At 43.9% G+C, this 24,774-nt stretch overlaps 1 protein-coding gene and 1 non-coding gene across 3 annotated transcripts; both read left to right on the top strand.

Moving 5' to 3' along the window:
* The first annotated feature begins 1,388 nt into the window (after positions 1–1,388).
* Positions 1,389–23,490, top strand: kpnb1 (karyopherin (importin) beta 1). 2 transcript variants are annotated; one of them, XM_062437965.1, is made up of 22 exons: positions 1,389–1,699; positions 2,419–2,477; positions 5,890–6,072; positions 6,836–7,036; positions 7,192–7,344; positions 8,280–8,339; positions 8,628–8,717; positions 8,996–9,106; positions 9,222–9,323; positions 9,522–9,746; positions 10,789–10,980; positions 11,095–11,225; positions 12,640–12,787; positions 13,219–13,290; positions 13,561–13,705; positions 14,442–14,524; positions 15,399–15,506; positions 16,060–16,203; positions 16,660–16,765; positions 17,262–17,376; positions 20,652–20,813; positions 22,010–23,490. In XM_062437965.1, coding segments are annotated over exons 1-22 (2,631 nt in total). In that variant the 5' UTR covers positions 1,389–1,659; the 3' UTR covers positions 22,011–23,490. The 2 variants fall into 2 exon arrangements, with proteins under 2 accessions (XP_062293949.1, XP_062293948.1); XM_062437964.1 differs by having other exon boundaries at positions 8,280–8,366.
* On the top strand, positions 16,821–16,958 carry LOC134000324 (small nucleolar RNA SNORA79). The gene has a single exon (XR_009927424.1). It is a non-coding gene; the product is annotated as a small nucleolar RNA SNORA79 (small nucleolar RNA).
* Positions 23,491–24,774: the final 1,284 nt, after the last annotated feature.

The raw sequence follows: 24,774 nt of genomic DNA, 5'->3' as shown, positions 1-24,774 counted from the left end.
TTCTTTTGTGGTTACACCATTTGACATTTTCAGGAGCATTCAGTCTTACTTTTGGTATAAAATGGTGCAAATGTCATTTCAAATGATATAAAACCAACAAAAATACTAAATGTACATTTTAACAAACCTGATGCTGCTTTTAAAACTAGTTTAACTGATTTATGAATTCATCATCTTACCAACACTTATTATTACTGAGCTGGTTCATAAATAAACAAGAAAGAAATAATAATAAATGACTAAATACATTTTGATAAGTTTTCTTTTTTTTTTTTACAATGTAGAAACTCAATATTTTATTTCAATGATGGCGTTGTTTACCAAACTAAATAAAAAAGGTTTACAAAGCTACAAATATTATTTTTATACACAAAACAGGAAGTAATGCTTTTATTTTTTAATACAAACCGGATGCGACTCTCCAAATCCTTCAAAATAATACACACAAAAAAATGAGCATTTACAAGATAAATGAATGATAATGATGATGTAACGGTGATGACATCAGGATTATGACGTCACCACTTGAGCCTTTTTCCCTTTTACCAAAAACTCTTTCAAAATAAAAATACGTCCATTTAACAGGAAGTGTCAAAATAAAACACCAAAAACAATACATGAGTAAAAACCAGCTTCACTGTTAAATGAATAAATAAAGAATAAAGAGACAGATTAAGAGCATTTATAGAGCTGCAACATTTAATCAATCAATGAATCAAACTATTGATCTTCTGAAAGCAAACTGAATATTTTGATTTAAAAAACTTTTACTGTAATACTGCATACTACATCACTATAATACTGCAGTACTTTTACTGTAATACTGCATACTACATCACTCATAATACTGCAGTACTTTTACTGTAATACTGCATACTACATCACTATAATACTGCAGTACTTTACTGTAATACTGCATACTACATCACTATAATACTGCAGTACTTTTACTGTAATACTGCATACTACATCACTATAATACTGCAGTACTTTTACTGTAATACTGCATACTACATCACTATAATACTGCAGTACTTTTACTGTAATACTGCATACTACATCACTCATAATACTGCAGTACTTTACTGTAATACTGCATACTACATCACTATAATACTGCAGTACTTTTACTGTAATACTGCATACTACATCACTATAATACTGCAGTACTTTTATTGTAAAACTGCATACTACATCACTATAATACTGCAGTACTTTACTGTAATACTGCATACTACATCACTCATAATACTGCAGTACTTTTACTGTAATACTGCATACTATATCACTATAATACTGCAGTACTTTTACTGTAATACTGCATACTACATCACTCATAGTACTGCAGTACTTTTACTCTGGAACTACTTTCCTTCCGCCCAGCCGGATCTACTTTAACGTGTCCTGCGGTTCCTGAACGCAGCACGTGATACCGTTCCGCGGGAGAGAAGCGCGCGGCCTTTCCCTCCGTCAGCACCGGATGTAACGGGACGTCTCTCTCCTGCCACCGTCACCGTTTCCCGCCCCATCATCACACAGAGACGCACCGAGCACCGGCTCCCTCCGCCTGCACCGCCCTGAGGAGCGCGTGAACACTTATAATCTGCTGCGAGCCGCGCAGCGACCGGAACCGAGAGAGAGCGCGAGGCTGCCGGCAGGATGGAGCTCATCACGATCCTCGAGAAGACGGTGTCTCCAGGTGATTACCGGGGCCGGTGCACCGGGCAGCTCCGGTGTACCGGGAGGGAAGGAGGGAACAGCTAGCATGTTAGCTCGCTATGCTAACGGCCCGGTGACTCCGCGCGCTGCCGCCGGTTGCCGCTGCGGACAGCTCGTGGCGGGAACCGGCGGATCATCCCAGTGATTTGTACCCACGCGCTCATGTATTAATCCCAACGGTTGGGCTCGCACTGGGGGTGATGTGACACCGGCAGTTGGCGACCCTGCCCATGCCCGTTAGCCTGAGAGCTAACTGCTTTTAAGCTAACTCTTCCCGGCTAACGGCTCCGTTAACGGGTAAAACCGGCGATAAAGTGGTTCGGCGCGCCGCTTCACCCCTACTCTGCTCCTATACTCCCGGTTAACGGTGGTTTTTACCGGTTTGTTTAACTTTATTTCAGCGTTTTGTAGCTTCTCCCGGCGGCCAGGCTAAAGCTAGCATGCTAATACAGCTAACACGCACGCGGGGGGACCGGGGAAGGGAGGGAGGTAGGGGGGGGGGCAACGGGAGGATCCTCCGGTTAACGTCTGTATAGAGGAGACCAGATCTGTAGCGTGTCTGTGTGTTTATACCTGGTAACCCCCCCGCTGCCCCCCCCCGGTTAATAACGGGTTAAAGCGTGTTAGCATGTTAGCACGTTAGCAGCTAGTGTTAGCATGTTAGCAGCTACATCACTAACCCCCCCCCTCTCCCCGCAGATCGGAATGAACTGGAGGCTGCGCAGAAGTTTCTGGAGCAGGCTGCTATAGAGAACCTGGTTAGTATGTTCTTAGCATGTTGGTAGTGTGTGTGTGTGTGTGTGTGTGTGTGTGTGTGTGTGTGGAGGGGAAGCTGTACAGTCAGACATGCAGCAGCAGCGTGGAGGAGCTCAGGACAGCTGCTGCCCCCCCCCTACACACACACACACACACACACACACTCACTACAACACACTGTCACACACACTATAACACAGTAACCTACACCCACACTACAATACTCTCATACACACACACTCTATAATACACACACACTAGCACACACCACCATACACACACACCACCACACACACACTCTATAATACACACCACACACACACACTCTATAGCACACACACACCCATGCAGCCTGCTAGCGTTAGCGTTTCATGCAGAGCAGCTAAACCCGACTGAGCTGCACATTCAGCAACATTTAAAGGCTCATTTCAACCTAAAGTCTGACAGCAGACGCTCAGTTTACATCCCATAATATCACCTACAGTTTACATCCCATAATATCACCTACAGTTTACATCCCATAATATCAGCTACAGTTTAACACCAGTCTGCTGGACTCATCCTGCTGATCAAACATGTTAAACTATTAATTAAGCTTCTTTTCTCATAAAGTTAAAATTAAAATTATTTGTATATCAGATGTTTTAAAGCAGCAATATTACAACTTAGTTCTTGTGATGTTTGACATTTTATTATTATTATTATTATAAAGTTCTGACTCTTGTAAATATCACTAACATTACAAACTTTATACTGATATTACAGAGTAGAAGAAGAAGCTGCTGTTAATTTTATAATATTCAATATTATGATGAAATGACATTAAACCATTTTTTACCAAAAGTAAGACTGAATGCTCCTGAAAATGTCAAATGGTGTAACCACAAAATAATGATAGATATTACATATTTTATCACCTACAGTGTATTTAAGTGGACTTATACTAATAATGACTTCATTTAAAACATGTTAGGAGTATTTCTACATTTAAATGTTAAAGCTCAGGACACATGATGTAAGATGTGTTACAAACGGTGTAGTGGATTATATATTTATTAACATGCTTCATAGGAACAATAGAAACCATCTGTTAACAGTCATTAAGTATGTGATCAGCTTCTATTGATCTTCATCAGTGTGAGTTATATATATAATATTATATATTATATATATAATATTATATATATAATATTATATATATAATCATATCAATGATATCTGACACATTTACAGTCTGTTTAGCATCAGATTCCCTCTTAGTGTTTCCTGTTGAGCTGTAACCATAGCAACACAAAGACTTTATACTAAAAACACTGAAGCTTCATATTAGCTTTTAACCCTCCTGTTGTCCTCTAGTTAAGGGAGGAAGGGAAGGAAGGGAAGGAGGGAGGAAAGAAGGACAGAGGAAGGTAGGGGGGATGGAGGAAAGAAGGAAAGGAAGGAAGGGAAGAAGGACAGAGGAAAGGAGGAAGAGAGGAAAGAGAGAGGAAGGAAGGGAAGAAGGAAGGCAGAAAGGGGGATGGAGGTAGGAAAGACGGAAGGAAAGAAAGAATCACATCTCTGATTTATAAATATATAAACTTCATTTATCTGAAAGAAATGAGCCAATAATTACAAACTCCAGTTTAAAAACATAATCAGGATTTATTAAGTTTAAAATGTTTGTTTTCTTTTTTAAACTCTTGATACTTAAAGACTCAGATATATTGATTATCAGATTGGTTTAATATTGGACAGTAATATCTGCAGCTGCTGATCAATACTTAATATATTTATATATGTTTCTGTCTGGAATTAAAGTTTCAGATAAATATCAGAATATTGATCACAAACTAATCAATATATCAATCAGCTGATTGATTGATCTTTATAGATGAATCAGCATCAGTGCTCACGATGTCTGAGATATAAATATAAAGTTAATTCAGGTTTAATATTTACCTACATGTTTATTTTATATATAAATCAGTTTAAAGTTAAACTGAAAATCATCAATAGTCTCACTGACTGATCAATAAATGTGATTAAACCTTGATTCATGTGTCAGAGAGCAGAGAGAGAGACCACTAAACATCTATCACACTATATCATGTTTTACCTCAGACATGAAAATATAACATAGCAATAATGATGGAAATGTTATTTTATTGGTAGTTTTGAGTCTCTTTAGTCTCTCCATCTCTACGTTACCATGGTAACCAGATGGCAGCTGTCACTCAAACTAACTGTAGGTTGTTTTTAGTCATTTTTGCATCTCTTTTTGGTAGTTTTTAGGTTTATTTTGTCAATTTTTTATCTCTTTAGTCATGTTTTCGTCTCTTTTTGGTGGCTAAATGTTATTTAATGTAAAGGTAAATCGAGCAGAGCTTTATGGAGCTGTGGGGTTTATTGTAGAACCATTAGAGCCATCAGTCTTCACTGCTACATCATAAACATACATCCTCATAACTACTATCTCATTAAAACTATTAACTATTCATTTACCTAAAACACATGGCAATAGATACGGAGATACTCTTATATGTTTATCAGGCTCAGTGATAATAAGTGTTGGTAAGATGATGAATTCATAAATCAGTTAAACTAGATTTAAAAGCAGCATCAGGTTTGTTAAAATGTACATTTAGTATTTTTGTTGGTTTTATATCATTTGAAATGACATTTGCACCATTTTTTACCAAAAGTAAGACTGAATGCTCTTGAAAATGTCAAATGGTGTAACCACAAAAGAATGATAAATATTACATATTTATCACCTACAGTGTATTTAAGTGGACTTATACTAATAATGACTTCATTTAAAACATGTAAATGTTTCCTGGTCTCCATGGTAACCAGAGTAAATGTAATATTTAGAACAATTGTATTCCATTACCTTTATTTAATATAAAGTTATAATGTAAGATCATGCCAAACTAGTTGATATGGTGTTTTATTGACTATTTACTGTTTTTAAGCAAGTTGAATTATTTGGTACAAAGTTTTTATGGTTACACCACTTAGACATTTTTGCCATAATCCTCTAATATATTCTCTCTAAATGGATTAAAAGCAGAAATTTGATGCTGAGTCCACAAAAGCAGAATGTGTGAAGTTATTCATACGTTTATTTTATCATTTTAACCCTTTAAATTTAAACTAAACCTCATGGAGACAATAAAACATCACTGATCTTTAAACAGAATAACATAAAAACACCATAAAATGCTTTTTATCAAACACTTGTCATCTGTGATATTTTATGAAATGACCTAAACAATAAACTTCACTGTGAATTAAGAAAAAAGGTCCATTAAAAATATTGATGCATATCAGACACCTGCTCAGCTGGCTGTAGTTTATATAGCTGAGCACAGTAACAGCATGTAAAGGGTTAAGCTCTAACTTCCTGTCCCCCCCCCCCCCCCCCAACAGCCGACCTTCCTGGTGGAGCTGTCCAAGGTGTTGGCAAACCCAGGCAACACCCAGGTGGCTCGCGTAGCCGCCGGCCTGCAGGTGAAGAACTCTCTGACCTCCAAAGATCCCGACGTGAAGACGCAGTACCAGCAGAGATGGCTCGCCATCGACGCCAACGCTCGCCGCGAGATCAAAAACTACGTAAGAGTTTAAAGAAGAAGTTCTAGCGCTCGTGACCTTTGACCCGTAGTGATTCATAAGTTTGCAGCTCAGCTCCTAATGAGACGTTCACCCAACAGTAATTCAGTGTTTCCCCTCACAGTTTTAAGAGGCTATACTGGGTCGATCCTTTAGGGCAGGGGGTCAAACATAAGGCCCGTGGGCCAGAACTGGCCGGGCAAAGGGTCCACTACGGCCCACTGGATAACTATAACTAAGCAAAGTATGAAAATTGCAGAATACTTAAGTCCAAAGTCCAACAAAACACATTACTGTTCTTTCTGTGGATGTTCAAGTTAAGATAATGGCCTGCCAGGGTAACCCCAGACTGCCAGGGTAACCCCAGACTGCCAGGGTAACCCTCTAGACTGCCAGGGTAACCCCAGACTGCCAGGGTAACCCTGTAGACTGCCAGGGTAACCCTGTAGACTGCCAGGGTAACCCTGTAGACTGCCAGGGTAACCCGTAGACTGCCAGGGTAACCCCAGACTGCCAGGGTAACCCCAGACTGCCAGGGTAACCCCGTAGATTGATAGGGTAACCCTCTAGCCTGCCAGGGTAACCCCGTAGATTGATAGGGTAACCCCAGACTGCCAGGGTAACCCGTAGACTGCTTTTTTAGTTAAAGTAACTTTTACACTCACTCATTTTTAACAAGCTTTACTGTTACTTGAGGTGAACATTCAGGGCTCTCTCCACCTCTGGTTGGAGTCTCCGGGTCTCACGCTGTCCCTCTGTGTCTCAGGTGTTACAGACTCTGGGGACGGAGACGTACCGTCCCAGTTCGGCGTCCCAGTGCGTTGCTGGTATCGCCTGTGCAGAGATCCCAGTCAACCAGTGGCCCGAGCTCATCCCACAGCTGGTGGCCAACGTCACCGACCCTTCCAGCACCGAACACATGAAGGAGTCCACGCTGGAGGCCATCGGATACATCTGCCAGGACATTGTGAGTCAACGCTGATCAATACCCAGCTGATCAATACCCAGCTGATCAATACTCTGATTATCGATCGGTCAAAGAGATGTCGAACTGAGCTGATGATGTCTCTCTCTCTCTCCCTCCCCCTTCCTCTCTCTCTCCCCCCCCCCCCACCACCCCAGGATCCAGAGCAGCTTCAGGAGAACGCTAACCAGATCCTGACAGCGATCATCCAGGGGATGAGGAAGGAGGAGCCGAGCAACAATGTTAAACTGGCTGCTACCAACGCTCTGCTCAACTCCCTGGAGTTCACCAAGGCCAACTTTGATAAGGAGGTTTGTTACTGTCTGTCTGTGTGTGTGTGTGTGTGTGTGTGTGTGTGTGTGTGTGTGTGTGTGTGTGTGTGTGTGTGTGTGTGTGTGTGTGTGTGTGTGTGTGTGTGTGTGTGTGTGTGTGTGTGTGTGTGTGTGTGTGTGTGTGTGTGTGTGTGTGTGTGTGTGTGTGTGTGTGTGTGTTCTGCTCTGTGTGTGTGTGTGTGTGTGTTCTGCTCTGTGTGTGTGTGTGTGTGTGTTCTGCTCTGTGTGTGTGTGTGTGTGTGTTCTGCTCTGTGTGTGTGTGTGTGTGTGTTCTGCTCTGTGTGTGTGTGTGTGTGTGTTCTGCTCTGTGTGTGTGTGTTACGGTCTGTGATGATAAATCATGCACCACTCTGATCATGATGTACAAACCAACCACATTATCTGAGACCTGCTTGTGTATTACTGTGTGTGTGTTACTGTGTGTGTGTTACTGTGTGTGTATTACTGTGTGTGTATTACTGTGTGTGTATTACTGTATGTGTGTGTTACTGTGTGTGTAGGGGTGGGAATAGCCAGATGCTCCATGACCTCTGACCTCAGCAGGTTAACAGCTGGAGCCATCTAGTGGACAGATGAAGCAACTGGTTTTATTATTATAGTAACAGGAAGTTACATCTGCAAGTTATATAATAAAAGATACTCAGCGTCCGTGTATCAATATATTCCCATAATATGCTGTATGGACCCCCCCTAAATGTGTGTGTGTTAATAACTGTGTGTGTGTGTGTGTGTGTGTGTGTTAACTGGTGTTTCTGTGTGTGTGTGTGTGTGTGTGTGTGTGTGTGTGTGTGTGTGTGTGTGTGTGTGTGTGTGTGTGTGTGTGTGTGTGTGTGTGTGTGTGTGTGTGTGTGTGTGTGTGTGTGTGTGTGTGTGTGTGTGTGTGTGTTAATAACTGGTGTTTGTGTGTGTTTCAGACGGAGAGACACTTCATCATGCAGGTTGTGTGTGAAGCGACGCAGTGTCCCGACACCAGAGTGAGTGACATCACAGGAGCCAATCAGGTCCAGAGTAAAGTTTACAGGCAGCAGGAAATCAGTCTGACTTCATATAATATATCATAATGTATAGTGTGTGTGTGTGTTACTCTGTGTGTGTGTGTTTGGTCTGTGATGATAAATCATGCACCACTCTGACCGTGATGTACAAACCAACCACGTTATCTGAGACCTGCTATACATGATAATAATATATAATAATATATCTTTATTTATTGGAGCTAAATGTATGATTTTCTAACTGTGTGTGTTACTGTGTGTGTGCAGGTGCGGGTTGCAGCCTTACAGAACCTGGTGAAGATCATGTCTCTGTATTATCAGTACATGGAGACGTACATGGGTCCAGCTCTGTTCGCCGTGAGTCTTTTTACTGAAGTTAAATCCACTAAATGGTTTAATTTAGATTTTAAAAAGGGTCTGATGCTCCATCAGGTGGCTATGATGTTATTATTATTATTCAGATGTTTTATTGGTCTTTGAACCATTATTCACATTATAACAGCAGCTAATATCCCCCAAATAACAGTAATACAAATACCATCATAGTTTTTATAAAGGAGGAAAGTAACCTGCAGTAAACTGGGCCGAGGCTTCATTTCTTCCTTCATATCCTTCCGTCCTCGTCTTCCTCTCAGATCACCATCGAGGCGATGAAGAGCGACATCGACGAGGTCGCTTTACAGGGCATCGAGTTCTGGTCCAACGTGTGTGACGAGGAGATGGATCTGGCCATCGAGGCCTCAGAGGTCTGAACCTTCATCCTGTCACATGTCTCCTCTCGTCCAATCGCTGCGCTCTCAACTCATCCAATCCCTGTGCTCTCTCTCTGTCTCTCTCTCTCTCTCTCTGGTCCAATCACAGGCCTCGGAGCAGGGACGGCCCCCAGAGCACACCAGTAAATTCTACGCTAAAGGAGCTCTGCAGTACCTGGTGCCCATCCTGACCCAGACGCTCACCAAGCAGGTAGGCTCTGATTGGTGGAGGAAACCCTCGTTAAGCTTCCAGCTCGTCGGCTGGTAGATTTTACAGTTTAACAGCCACAGTGGCAGGGGGACAAAAAAGTTAATTTCCCTCCCTGGTTCCCAAGCGTCCTGGAAAATGATTTCTCTCTTAAAGAGAAGAGTAGGAACCTGCTCAGGTGGTTTGTTTTGTTCTCTGTAGGACGAGAACGACGACGATGACGACTGGAACCCGTGCAAGGCGGCCGGCGTGTGTCTGATGCTGCTGGCGACGTGCTGCGAGGACGACGTGGTTCCTCACGTTCTGCCCTTCATCAAAGAACACATCAAACATCCAGACTGGCGTTACCGCGACGCCTCCGTCATGGCGTTCGGCTCCATCCTCGAAGGACCAGAACTCAACCAGCTGAAGCCGCTGGTCATCCAGGTGAGTCTGAGAAGGGATGTGATGATGTCACGGGGGTTCCATGTGATGTCACGGGGGTTCCATGTGATGTCACGCGGGTTCCGTGTGATGTCACGAGGGTTCCGTGTGATGTCACGAGGGTTCCATGTGATGTCAACCAATAGTTAATTAATACTAGTGTGTGTGTTTGGTCTGTGATGATAAATCATGCACCACGCTGATCGTGATGTACAAACCAACCACATTATCTGAGACCTGCTTCACACTGTTACTAACTTATAATCACTGATCAATCACCATCTAACTGAGCTCTGATTTTTATGACGGGGGTTCCGTGTGATGTCACAGCTGATTTAACTTTATCACTTTATATCTCTGAGCTCAAACAGACATTCCTGTTCATTATATAACAGTTTGATATATTGAGCTTTAAAGTTTTTACATCCTATAAAAGGTTGAGCGGCACATCGAGTCCCTGAGGATCCTTAATAAGTTAATTTTTGATATTCCAGGTCTAAAAATGTCTGAACTGTAGTTAAGACATTAAATTAGATCTGAGCGTCATTATATTGGTTCAGTTTGTTATTTATCATTATTTTACATAAACCAACCAATCAACTTATTCATTAAAGTAAAAACTAATCAGCAGTTACAGTCCTTTATAAATGACTTTAACCCTCTACAACGGTTTTATTATTTTATTAAGTCATAAATGAGGAGTTAAATATGTGAGATCTGCTGGCAGTCATAAAGCAGGTAGACTCCACCTGCATCCACACAGTTCACTTTCTATTTTTACACATTAAAGCAGATTTTAGCTTCTCTGCTGCTGAACAGTGAAACTCGTTGTGGTTACACTCTGCTCAGACTGGTTTTACGGTGGTTGCCATGGCGACGCTGGCATTTTGTCTTGAGGGGAATTTCAGAATAAAGGCTTATCTTTAAATGAAGGATGTTTTACTTTGCATCGGTGCTGTCGGCTCGTTGCTCATTAAATGGATGAATCGTTACCTGTATGATGAGTTCAGGTGTGTTTCACTAACCCCCCCCTCCTCCCCCCCAGGCGATGCCCACCCTGATCGAGCTGATGAAGGACCCCAGCGTGGTGGTGAGGGACACCACGGCGTGGACGGTGGGGAGGATCTGTGAGCTGCTGCCTGAAGCTGCCATTAATGAGATGTACTTGGCTCCGCTGCTGCAGTGTCTCATCGAAGGTCTGGGGGCCGAACCCAGAGTGGCCTCCAACGTCTGCTGGGTGAGCTGAAACATTCAGAACTAACTGATCAGCCTCCAGGATTTCATCCTTTAAACGTTTATTATTGATGCAGTGAGGTAATGACCTATAATAACCCCGTATGCTCTTCTTCAGGCCTTCTCGTCTCTGGCTGAAGCCGCCTACGAAGCCACAGACGCAGCAGAGGACCAAGAGGAGCCGAGCACCTACTGCCTGTCCTCCTCCTTCGAGATCATCGTCCAGAAACTGCTGGAGACCACAGACAGGTACGCAGCTCACCTGTCCAGCACCTGTCCATAGTTAGTTAATACTAGTGTGTGTGTTTGGTCTGTGATGATAAATCATGCACCACGCTGATCGTGATGTACAAACCAACCACATTATCTGAGACCTGCTTCACACTTTTACTAACTTACAATCACTGATCTCACACACACTCTTCTAATGGTCAGTATGAACAGGAGGAATCATTACACATAAATTTCATGTTAGTTTCAGCTCTTCGTTTTCTCACCAGCAGCTCGGTTTCCTGTCGCAGGACTTCCTGTTCAGAGTGAAGCGAACCACAGCTGCAGAAAGTCCAAATATGGACATTTCATTTCAGCTGCAGTGTGACTCTCTCTGTGTCAAAACATGTCAACTAAAGCTGACTGATAGTAGACTGTTGGGGCTGAAACATTTATTAAGGAGTAAAAAAATCACCTGATTATTTCATATATAAAGAATATAAACATAAATACACTTCTTTTGCAATGATCCTTTAAAAACACTTGAAATGAAGGCTGTGATATAACACTAAACTACACTGTGAGTTTAATCATTATAAATAAATAACAAACAACTTAACCCTGTAAAGCCTGAAGCAACCTTCTCACAAGTCATTTAAACATTAATAAAATATCACTTTGCATATATGAGTTTATCAGGAAGGTTCAGCTGTCTTTAAACAAACGTGAATATAATATAGTTTAAAGCTCATATCACCACCTACTAAACCTTTTATGTGTGATGATGATGATGCAGAAGGTATGAAATGCAGTAAAATGAGCTTCTATACCTGCTGTATCTCATCCAGGCGGGGAGTTCCGGTCCTCTGAAATGAGGCCAACCAGGAAGTAACTTAAAACTGTGTTCAAAATGTGTTTATGGTCTCAATCGCTAGTTTAAAGCCTTCTTCAATGCAGTATGATGTTCATTTGGGACATTTTGGCCTCCCTGATTTTATATGTGACGATAAAGCAGGGTATGCATTAGGGCGTGGCTACGTGGTGATTGACAGGTTGATTGGTTCACAGGTTCAGGAGGGCGCCTCATGCTCCTCCTGATGCCCATATAAGTAGAATCCATGTTTTTATTTTTCCCAGCATGCACCTGAAATGTTCAAGATGGTGCTGCTCAGATCCGATACTATTGGCCTCCGAGCAGCAGTCCACAAACCAATGGGTGACAGTCACGGATGTTACATCCTTTATATATACAGTCTATGGTCTCATCTGATAAACTAGTAAATATTAACTGCATTGGTTTATCATGTCTATAAAACATCACAGATTCAGAGTTAAAGGGTTGAAATAATCGGCTCGTATCAGACGACTTATAATCCGATATATCTGACAGGCTGATATCAGTCTGACTCTAATTTAAACAGAATTTAACCCGTGAACTTTTGTTTGTTTTCAGACCCGACGGACACCAGAACAACCTGCGCTCTGCCGCCTACGAGGCTCTGATGGAGATCGTTAAGAACAGCGCCAAAGACTGTTACCCTGCGGTCCAGAAGACGACGCTCGTCATCATGGAGAGACTGCAGCAGGTCCTGCAGATGGAGGTGAGAGGAGGGAGGGGAGGGGGAGGGATAACAGCTGAGGGTGTGAATATGGTGATACAGTAAAGATGTTTTTATCCTCTTATACTCATTTTATCCACATTACTGATTATTATCAATAATCTCATTGTTTTAATATTTAGAGAAACTCATCCCTATAATAATGTCAGAATATTGATATCAACGTATTTGGTGAAAAACATGTGATTCAGTTAATATCGCCCAGCTCTGCTCCTGATTTTATACTTCCTGTGTAATGATGTCACTTCCTGTGTAATGAATCATTACACAAGAAAGTGACATCATTACTAATGTCGCTCCCTGTGTGATGATGTCGCTCCCTGTGTGATGTCACTTCCTGTGTGATGATGATGCTCCCTGTGTAATGATGTCGCTCCCTGTGTAATGATGTCACTTCCTGTGTTTGTCCCCAGTCTCACATCCAGAGCACCTCAGACAGAATCCAGTTCAACGACCTGCAGTCTCTGCTGTGTGCCACTCTACAGGTGAGACACACACACACACACACACACACACACACACACACACACACACACACACACAGAGAGATGGTCTGTGATGATAAATCATGCACCACGCTGATCGTGATGTACAAACCAACCACATTATCTGAGACCTGCTTCACACTGACACTAACTTACAATCACTGATCTCACACACACACACACAGACAGAGACACACACACACACAGACAGAGACACACCCACCCACTGACCCCCCCCCCCCCCCCCCCCCCCCCTCTCTCTCTGTGTAGAACGTGCTGCGTAAGGTGCAGCACCAGGACGCCCTGCAGATCTCAGACGTGGTGATGGCGTCTCTGCTCAGGATGTTCCAGAGCACAGCGGGATCAGGAGGCGTTCAGGAGGACGCTCTGATGGCCGTGTCCACGCTGGTAGAAGGTAAGATAATACACACACACACAGACACACAAACAGACACACACAACCTGTTATACTTTAACAGGTGATGTTGATCAGAGAAAACAGATCTTTCATTTTCTTTTCTTTTTTAACTAATTAACAGCTGATCTGTTTATTTCAACTCAGATAGTTAATTAATACTAATGTGTGTGTTTGGTCTGTGATGATAAATCATGCACCACGCTGATCATGATGTACAAACCAACCACATTATCTGAGACCTGCTTCACACTGTTACTAACTTACAGTCACTGATCAATCAGCATCTAACTGATGGTGATGTCACGGGGGTTCCATGTGATGTCACTGGGGTTCCATGTGATGTCACTGGGGTTCTATGTGATGTCACGGGGGTTCCATGTGATGTCACTGGGGTGCCATGTGATGTCACGGGGGTTCTATGTGATGTCACGGGGGTTCCATGTGATGTCACTGGGGTGCCATGCGATGTCACGGGGGTTCTATGTGATGTCACGGGGGTTCCATGTGATGTCACTGGGGTTCCGTGTGATGTCACGGGGGCTATGTGATGTCACTGGGGTTCCATGTGATGTCACTGGGGTTCCGTGTGATGTCACGGGGGCTATGTGATGTCACTGGGGTTCCATGTGATGTCACTGGGGTTCCATGTGATGTCACGGGGGTTCTATGTGATGTCACGGGGGTTCCATGTGATGTCACTCACACTCTCTGACTGATGCTGTGTCTGTTTCAGTTCTGGGCAGTGACTTCCAGAAGTACATGGATGCCTTTAAACCGTTCCTGGGGATCGGACTGAAGAACTACGCTGAGTATCAGGTACAAACACACACACACACGCACTCTCACACACACACACACACACGCACTCTCACACACACACACACACACACACACACACACACACACACACACACACACACACAACATATTTGACTCTAACTGAACACTAACAGGTGATGCTGATCAGAGAAAACGAATCTTTTCATTTAATTAATCTCCAAACTGTCATTCAGATTATTAACAGCTGATCTGTTTATTTCAACTCAAATAGTTAATTAATACTAATGTGTGTGTTTGGTCTGTGATGATAAATCATGCACCACGCTGATCGTGATGTACAAACCAACCACATTATCTGAGACCTGCTTCACACTGTTACTAACTTATAATCACTGATCAATCACCATGTAACTGATGGTGATTTTTATGACTGGATGATGAGATCAATCTAATCTAAAGTTTATGTCAATACTTCAACAGCCAAATGAGTTTAAATCTTTAACGTCTTTATTCAAACTGGTGATCAATTAATCAATTTAAAAACATATTGGTCAATAATTCAGAGAGACCTGCTGCAGTTCCTCAGCTGTGCCACTAGGTGGAGCCTCTCTTCTAATGAGGTAAACTCAGCTGCTGTTGCTATGGAGAAGAAGCAGTCATAGGGGGTGAAATGTGTTGCTATGGTTACTGAATTCACTCTAAAATGACCCAGAAATCGAAAAAAATAAAATCAATCATATCGTATATCATGACAGAATTTGAAGCGCTCTGATTGGCTGAAACACATGTCCAGTCTTAGTTTGACTTTTTAACAACCAATCAGAATAAACTTCATGAGAGACACTCCTCTGTGATGATGTTGCTGATGATGTCACTGATGATGCTGATGATGTCACTGATGATGCTGCAGGTGTGTCTGGCAGCGGTGGGTCTGGTGTGCGACCTCTGCAGAGCTCTGATGTCCAACATCCTGCCTTACTGTGACGAGATCATGCAGCTGCTGCTGGAGAACCTCGGGGTGAGAACCTGTGTGTGTGTTCCTCTGTGTGTGTGTGTTCCTCTCCGTGTGTGTGTGTTCCTCTCTGCTCTGTGTGTGTGTGTGTTCCTCTCCGTGTGTGTGTGTTCCTCTCTGCTCTGTGTGTGTGTTCCTCTCTGCTCTGTGTATGTGTTCCTCTCTGCTCTGTGTGTGTGTTCCTCTCTGCTCTGTGTGTGTGTTCCTCTCTGCTCTGTGTGTGTGTGTTCCTCTCTGCTCTGTGTGTGTGTTCCTCTCTGCTCTGTGTGTGTGTTCCTCTCTGCTCTGTGTGTGTGTGTGTGTGTGTTCCTCTCTGCTCTGTGTGTGTGTTTGGTCTGTGATGATAAATCATGCACCACTCTGACCGTGATGTACAAACCAACCACATTATCTGAGACCTGCTTGATGATGATGCTGCTGTGTGTCTGTGTGATGATGAAGCTGCTCTGTGATGATGATGATGATGATGAAGCTGCTATGTGTCTCTCTATGATGATGATGATGAAGCTGCTATGTGTCTCTCTATGATGATGATGATGAAGCTGCTATGTCTCTGCAGAATGAGAACGTCCATCGGTCGGTGAAGCCTCAGATCCTCTCAGCGTTCGGTGACATCGCTCTGGCCATCGGAGGAGAGTTTAAGAAATATCTGGACATCGTGCTGGACACTCTGCAGCAGGCGTCCCAGGCTCAGGTGGACAAGGTGAGGACACACACACACACACATATATACACACACACACACTAACACTAACAAACACATACACACACACACACATATATACACACACACTTAAACAATTCATAAAGGTGACAAACATTATAGAAGATGAATAATAAATAATCCAGTTAGTCAGATTTATTGATCAGCTGTTACATCATCATTAAATGACATCAATGATTCAGATTGTTTTAATGAATAATTGAAGTTTTAAATGTGTGTGTGTGTGTGTTTGGTCTGTGATGATAAATCATGCACCACTCTGACCGTGATGTACAAACCAACCACATTATCTGAGACCTGCTGCTGTGTCTGATGTTTCTGTTCTGGACGTTAATGAGTGTAAACGATCACCTGAAAACCTGCTGATGGAGTGTTTGCTTTGTTCCTGATCGTGTGTGTGTGCGTGCGTGCGTGTGTGTGTGTGTGTGTGTGTAGACTGACTACGACATGGTGGACTACCTGAACGAGTTGAGGGAGGGCTGTCTGGAGGCGTACACCGGGATCATCCAGGGCCTGAAGGGAGACCAGGAGAACGTCCACCGTAAGACCATACACACACACACACACACACACACACACACACACACACACACCCCTGACGTGTGTTCCTCTTCCTGGCAGCAGTGAGTCAGGAGGATTTTAACACGTCACAGAGAGATTCGGGTCTTTTTCACCCAGAAAGCTTCAAGCTGACGCTAAATCAAAGCTTCCTGGTTTTGCAAGATCCAACAAACATAAACAAATAAATATATAAATAAATAAACACATAAATATTAAATATCACATGTAACTTTTTACTCTTAGTTAAACTTTGTTTTTCTTCTTTCTCTCTCTGCTTATTCTCTTCTCTCGTTATTTCACTGTTCTGTATCTCCTCTTCTTCCTCCATCTCCTCCTCCTCCTCCTCCCGTGTATCATCTCCTCCTCCTCTTCCTCTCCTCCCTCTCCTACCCTGTATCTCCTCCCTCCTCTCCTCTTCTCCTCTTCCTCCTTCCCTGTATCTCCTCCCTCCTCCTCTCCTCCTTCTCCTCCTCCAGCGGACGTGATGCTGGTGCAGCCCCGGGTGGAGTTCATCCTCTCCTTCATTCATCACATAGCGGAGGATGAAGATCATTCTGACGGAGTCGTGGCGAACGCTGCCGGACTCATCGGGTCAGTAAAACTCTGATTCATGTTTATACATAAATAAATTAATCTGTTTTTATATCTCTGCTTCTTTACTTTAATTAAAACCTTCAAACTGTGTGTGTGTGTGTGTTCCTCTCTACTCTGTGTGTGTGTGTGTGTGTGTGTGTGTGTGTGTGTGTTCCTCTCTGCTCTGTGTGTGTGTGTGTGTTCCTCTCTGCTCTGTGTGTGTGTGTGTGTGTGTTCCTCTCTGCTCTGTGTGTGTGTGAGTGTGTGTGTGTTCCTCTCTGCTCTGTGTGTGTGTGTGTGTGTGTGTGTGTGTGTGTGTGTGAGTGAGTGCTAAGGGCCTAGAAAAGTACATGTGTGTTGGTGGTAGGGAGTAGGTGTGTTAAAACAGCATCTGTGAAAGAAGCGAAACAGACATCTACTGTATTTACATGAAAATGTTGCAGATTATGAAAATCCTAATGGATCTTAACTCATACAAACGCTAATGTTAGTTGTAACTTAGTAAATACTGTTAACAGGCTAGCCTAGCATGCTCTTTTCATAATCTGATGAAGTTTTAAGTGACATTTTTATGACAAAAAATCCCCAAACCTTAATCTTATTGTAAAATCCTTGCTGTCACCTCTGCTCTGTGTGTGTGTGTGTGTGTGTGTGTGTTCCTCTCTGCTCTGTGTGTGTGTGTGTTCCTCTCTGCTCTGTGTGTGTGTTCCTCTCTGCTCTGTGTGTGTGTGTGTGTGTGTTCCTCTCTGCTCTCTGTGTGTGTGTGTGTGTGTGTGTGTGTGTGTTCCTCTCTGCTCTGTGTGTGTGTGTGTGTGTTCCTCTCTGCTCTGTGTGTGTGTGTGTTCCTCTCTGCTCTGTGTGTGTGTGTGTGTGTGTTCCTCTCTGCTCTGTGTGTGTGTGTGTGTTCCTCTCTGCTCTGTGTGTGTGTGTGTGTGTGTGTTCCTCTCTGCTCTGTGTGTGTGTGTGTGTGTGTTCCTCTCTGCTCTGTGTGTGTGTTCCTCTCTGCTCTCTGTGTGTGTGTGTGTGTGTGTGTGTGTGTGTGTTCCTCTCTGCTCTCTGTGTGTGTGTGTGTTCCTCTCTGCTCTGTGTGTGTGTGTGTTCCTCTCTGCTCTGTGTGTGTGTGTGTTCCTCTCTGCTCTGTGTGTGTGTGTTCCTCTCTGCTCTGCGTGTGTGTTCCTCTCTGCTCTGTGTGTGTGTGTTCCTCTCTGCTCTGTGTGTGTGTGTTCCTCTCTGCTCTGTGTGTGTGTGTTCCTCTCTGCTCTGTGTGTGTGTGTGTGTGTTCCTCTCTGCTCTGTGTGTGTGTGTGTGTGTGTTCCTCTCTGCTCTGTGTGTGTGTGTGTGTGTTCCTCTCTGCTCTGTGTGTGTGTGTGTGTGTGTTCCTCTCTGCTCTGTGTGTGTGTGTGTTCCTCTCTGCTCTGTGTGTGTGTGTGTTCCTCTCTGCTCTCTGTGTGTGTGTGTGTGTGTGTTCCTCTCTGCTCTGTGTGTGTGTGTGTGTGTGTGTGTGTTCCTTTCTGCTCTGTGTGTGTGTGTGTGTGTTCCTCTCTGCTGTGTGTGTGTGTGTGTCCTCTCTGCTCTGTGTGTGTGTGTGTTCCTCTCTGCTCTGTGTGTGTGTGTTCCTCTCTGCTCTGTGTGTGTGTTCCTCTCTGCTCTCTGTGTGTGTGTGTGTGTGTTCCTCTCTGCTCTGTGTGTGTGTGTGTGTGTTCCTCTCTGCTCTGTGTGTGTGTGTGTTCCTCTCTGCTCTGTGTGTGTGTGTGTGTGTGTTCCTCTCTGCTCTGTGTGTGTGTGTGTGTTCCTCTCTGCTCTGTGTGTGTGTGTGTGTGTGTGTTCCTCTCTGCTCTGTGTGTGTGTGTGTGTGTGTTCCTCTCTGCTCTGTGTGTGTGTTTCCTCTCTGCTCTCTGTGTGTGTGTGTGTGTGTGTGTGTGTGTGTTCCTCTCTGCTCTCTGTGTGTGTGTGTGTTCCTCTCTGCTCTGTGTGTGTGTGTGTTCCTCTCTGCTCTGTGTGTGTGTGTGTGTGTTCCTCTCTGCTCTGTGTGTGTGTGTGTTCCTCTCTGCTCTGCGTGTGTGTTCCTCTCTGCTCTGTGTGTGTGTGTTCCTCTCTGCTCTGTGTGTGTGTGTTCCTCTCTGCTCTGTGTGTGTGTGTTCCTCTCTGCTCTGTGTGTGTGTGTTCCTCTCTGCTCTGTGTGTGTGTGTGTGTTCCTCTCTGCTCTGTGTGTGTGTGTGTGTGTTCCTCTCTGCTCTGTGTGTGTGTGTGTGTGTTCCTCTCTGCTCTGTGTGTGTGTGTGTTCCTCTCTGCTCTGTGTGTGTGTGTGTGTGTTCCTCTCTGCTCTCTGTGTGTGTGTGTGTGTGTGTTCCTCTCTGCTCTGTGTGTGTGTGTGTGTGTGTGTGTGTTCCTTTCTGCTCTGTGTGTGTGTGTGTGTGTTCCTCTCTGCTGTGTGTGTGTGTGTGTTCCTCTCTGCTCTGTGTGTGTGTGTGTGTGTGTTCCTCTCTGCTCTGTGTGTGTGTGTTCCTCTCTGCTCTGTGTGTGTGTTCCTCTCTGCTCTCTGTGTGTGTGTGTGTGTGTGTTCCTCTCTGCTCTCTGTGTGTGTGTGTGTGTGTGTGTGTGTGTTCCTCTCTGCTCTGTGTGTGTGTGTGTGTTCCTCTCTGCTCTGTGTGTGTGTGTGTGTGTGTGTTCCTCTCTGCTCTCTGTGTGTGTGTGTGTGTGTGTGTGTGTGTGTGTTCCTCTCTGCTCTCTGTGTGTGTGTGTGTGTGTGTGTGTGTGTGTGTGTGTTCCTCTCTGCTCTGTGTGTGTGTGTGTGTGTGTGTGTTCCTCTCTGCTCTGTGTGTGTGTGTTCCTATCTGCTCTGTGTGTGTGTGTTCCTCTCTGCTCTGTGTGTGTGTGTGTTCCTCTCTGCTCTGTGTGTGTGTGTGTGTGTTCCTCTCTGCTCTGTGTGTGTGTGTGTGTGTGTGTGTGTTCCTCTCTGCTCTGTGTGTGTGTGTGTGTTCCTCTCTGCTCTGTGTGTGTGTGTGTGTTCCTCTCTGCTCTGTGTTCCTCTCTGCTGTGTGTGTGTGTGTGTGTGTGTGTGTGTGTGTTCCTCTCTGCTCTGTGTGTGTGTGTGTTCCTCTCTGCTCTGTGTGTGTGTTTGGTCTGTGATGATAAATCATGCACCACTCTGATCGTGATGTACAAACCAACCACATTATCTGAGACCTGCTTGATGAACCTTAATGACTGAATGATGATTTAAATATTATATAATAATAATAATATGTTAGCTGTGTGTGTTAATGAACTGTGTGTGTGTGTGTGTGTTTCAGTGACCTGTGCACGGCGTTCGGTAAAGACGTCATGAAGCTGGTGGAGGTTCGTCCGCTGATCAACGACCTGCTGACGGAGGGACGACGCTCCAAAACCACCAAAACCAAGACGCTGGCTACCTGGGCCACCAAGGAGCTCCGCAAGCTCAAGAGCCAGGCCTGGTAAATACACACTTATATACACACATATACACACACACACACACACACAGAGAGAGAGGCCTGGTAAATACACATATACACACACACACACAGAGAGAGGCCTGGTAAATACACACTTATGTACACACACACACACAGAGCAGAGATGAACACACACACACACAGAGAGAGAGAGGCCTGGTAAATACATACACACACACACACACACACACACACACACAGAGAGAGAGAGGCCTGGTAAATACACTTATATACACACACACACACACACACACACACACACAGAGAGAGAGAGGCCTGGTAAATACACTTATATACACACACACACACACAGAGAGAGGCCTGGTAAATACACTTATATACACACACACACACACACACACAGAGAGAGGCCTGGTAAATACACTTATATACACACACACACACACACACACAGAGAGAGAGGCCTGGTAAATACACTTATATACACACACACACACACACACACAGAGAGAGAGGCCTGGTAAATACACTTATATACACACACACACAAACAGAGAGAGAGGCCTGGTAAATACACTTATATACACACACACACACACAGAGAGAGAGAGAGGCCTGGTAAATACACTTATATACACACACACACACACACACACACACAGAGAGAGAGGCCTGGTAAATACACTTATATACACACACACACACACACACACAGAGAGAGAGGCCTGGTAAATACACTTATATACACACACACACAGAGAGAGAGAGGCCTGGTAAATACACTTATATACACACACACACACACACACACACACAGAGAGAGAGGCCTGGTAAATACACTTATATACACACACACACACACACACACACACACACACAGAGAGAGAGGCCTCTATGTACATATGTGTGTGTATCTGTTTATAAATGTTTTTAAACTGACAATTAGTTATCAATAATACAAGAACACTACTGTGTGTGTGTGTGTGTGTGTGTTTGGTCTGTGATGATAAATCATGCACCACTCTGACCGTGATGTACAAACCAACCACATTATCTGAGACCTGCTAGTGTGTGTGTGTTACTGTGTCTCTGTGTGTGTGTGTGTGTGTGTGTGTAAATGAACACATTAACAGTAAATCACTGAGTGTGAGCAGCTGATCCTGTATGAGAGTCTATTTCCTGTCAGCTGACTCTTCTTCTTCTTCTCTTCTCAGATTTTGGCGGCGGGGAAAGCGAGCGAGCGATGAGACGACTTCAGAGAACAACGAGACAAACTGCTGCTGGAAGCTTCGTGTTTGTGCTGCAAACACCAGAGAAGTGATGATGATGATGATGACGACCACGACGATGATGATGATGATGATGAGTGTCTGTGTGAGCGAGCGAGACCATGACATCACACCACCTTCAGTTCCAGCAGGCGACCCCCCCCTTCCTTCCCTCCCCCCCCCCCCCCCCCCCCCCCCTGTGGACTGGACTCTTTGACTTCCCTGATAAACAGAAACAACCCCCCCCCCCTCAGCCCCTCCCCTCTCCTCCCACAATCCACCTCTCTCTCTCGCCGTAGCCGGGCTCGCTAACATCTACGACACGACGATGACGTCACCGACCTGCCGCCCTCCACGCCGAGCCCCCCGGGGGGGGGAGGGGGGACTAAACCCAAATATAAGACTTAGTGGAATCAAAGCTTAAAGAATCGACTCTGGAGGACTTCTGTGGAAACTTTTTGGATTTTTGTTGCTCTTCTTTTTCTTCTTCTTCTTCTTCCTCTAAAAGCACTCTGTGGTCGCGGACTCTGATTGGTGAACCAGCGACGGAGATCTAACGGACAACACCGCGCCCCTCCCCCACCTCCCCCTCCCCCCCCACCTCCCAACAACTGCAGCACTAACACGGGGTGACAGTGAACCCAACAGTGCCAAACGGAAAGAGAAGCGTGTGCGAGCTGCGGGCCGAGCGCTCGCTGTGGGAAACGGCTCACTCACCATTTATGCTTGTTTAAAAAAAAAACACAAAAAAAAAAGAATTGAGAGAATTGAAGACGTTTGTATAAGGTTCTATTTTTCCATTGCTATGATGAAAATAAAGTTAAAAAGAAAAAAAACAATAAAATGATATGAAACATTCCCCAAGCAGTTCTGGTGATTTGGGTTCTTGTCTGTTGGACTCCGGGACTGACGGACGTTTGGACGTTTGGACTCTTCAGTTCGGTGTTCGCCTCCCACCGTCGGTTTGTTTACTCGACGACGACACAAAAGAACCATGATTTTTTTTTTTTAACTCACTTCATTGCTTGTTTTTTGGTAGCAGCTCGCTGACGGGGAAAAGTTCTGTCGGGACGTTTGTAGTTGGTGTGAAGTTCAGACGCTGCGGAGCAAACGTCTCCAGGTCTGCACGCGCTTCACTTTCTGTCAATCACACATCAGCTGGAACTAAAACACACACACACACACACACACACACCGCCCCAAATGTTGTGGAATCTGGTTTAAATTGGACGTGTTTGCGGGTGGAAAGTGAGGCGGGTCGGCCTCGGAGCGGGCTCACTCTCTCTGGAGGCGCCGCAGCCGCTTCCTGTGTTGACGTGATGAACATGAAACTCGATTATTACTGAATTGTGAATCATTTAAAGCCAATCTGCTTTTTATTTCATATTCAAACTTTAGTGAACTAATAAAGTCTATATTGTACTGAACGCTCTGCTGCTGCTTCTTCACACACACACACACACACACTATATACACACACTATACACACTATATACACACACACTATACACACTATATACACACACTATATACATGCACACACTTTACACACTATACACACTATATACACACACACTCAGAGATACAGACACACTATACAGACACACACACTTAGAAATACACACACAGACACACATGCACTATATACACACACTCTCATACACACACTCACACTCTCATACACACACGCACTCTCATACACACACTCATACACACACACACTCTCATACACACACTCATACACACTCTCATACACACACTCTCATACACACACTCATACACACACACTCTCATACACACTCACATACACACACTCACACTCTCATACACACACACTCATACACACTCTCATACACACACTCTCATACACTCACACTCTCATACACACACACTCTCATACACACTCACATACACACACTCACACTCTCATACACACACTCACACTCTCATACACACTCTCACACACACACTCACAGAGATGCACACAGACGTCTCACCTGAGAGAAAAAGACAGACAGACTCATATAATGAACATTAGAAATGTGAAAGTTTCAGATTAAACATTTTACATAAACTGGTTATTAAAATGTAAATGTGATAAAATGTCATGTTTCCATTTATTAATATTATTATTATTATTATTATTATTATTAATATTAATAATTAACTCACATGTTTAAATATGTGATGATACATCTGAGGTACTTGTACTTTACTGTAGTACAGTTAGAGGTACTAGTACTTTACTGTAGTACAGTTAGAGGTACTTGTACTTTACTGTAGTACAGTTTGAGGTACTAGTACTTTACTGTAGTACTGTTAGAGGTACTAGTACTTTACCGTAGTACAGTTTGAGGTACTTGTACTTTACTGTAGTACAGTTTGAGGTACTAGTACTTTACCGTAGTACAGTTTGAGGTACTTGTACTTTACTGTAGTACAGTTTGAGGTACTAGTACTTTACTGCAGTACAGTTTGAGGTACTAGTACTTTACCGTAGTACAGTTTGAGGTACTTGTACTTTACTGTAGTACAGTTTGAGGTACTAGTACTTTACCGTAGTACAGTTTGAGGTACTTGTACTTTACTGTAGTACAGTTTGAGGTACTTGTACTTTACTGTAGTACAGTTTGAGGTACTAGTACTTTACCGTAGTACAGTTTGAGGTACTTGTACTTTACTGTAGTACAGTTTGAGGTACTAGTACTTTA

The sequence above is a fragment of the Scomber scombrus genome, chromosome 18, assembly GCF_963691925.1.
Source record: "Scomber scombrus chromosome 18, fScoSco1.1, whole genome shotgun sequence".
Taxonomy (NCBI): Eukaryota; Metazoa; Chordata; class Actinopteri; order Scombriformes; family Scombridae; genus Scomber; species Scomber scombrus.
Note: the sequence above shows the minus strand (reverse complement) of the source record. Positions and strands in the feature narration are given on the sequence as shown.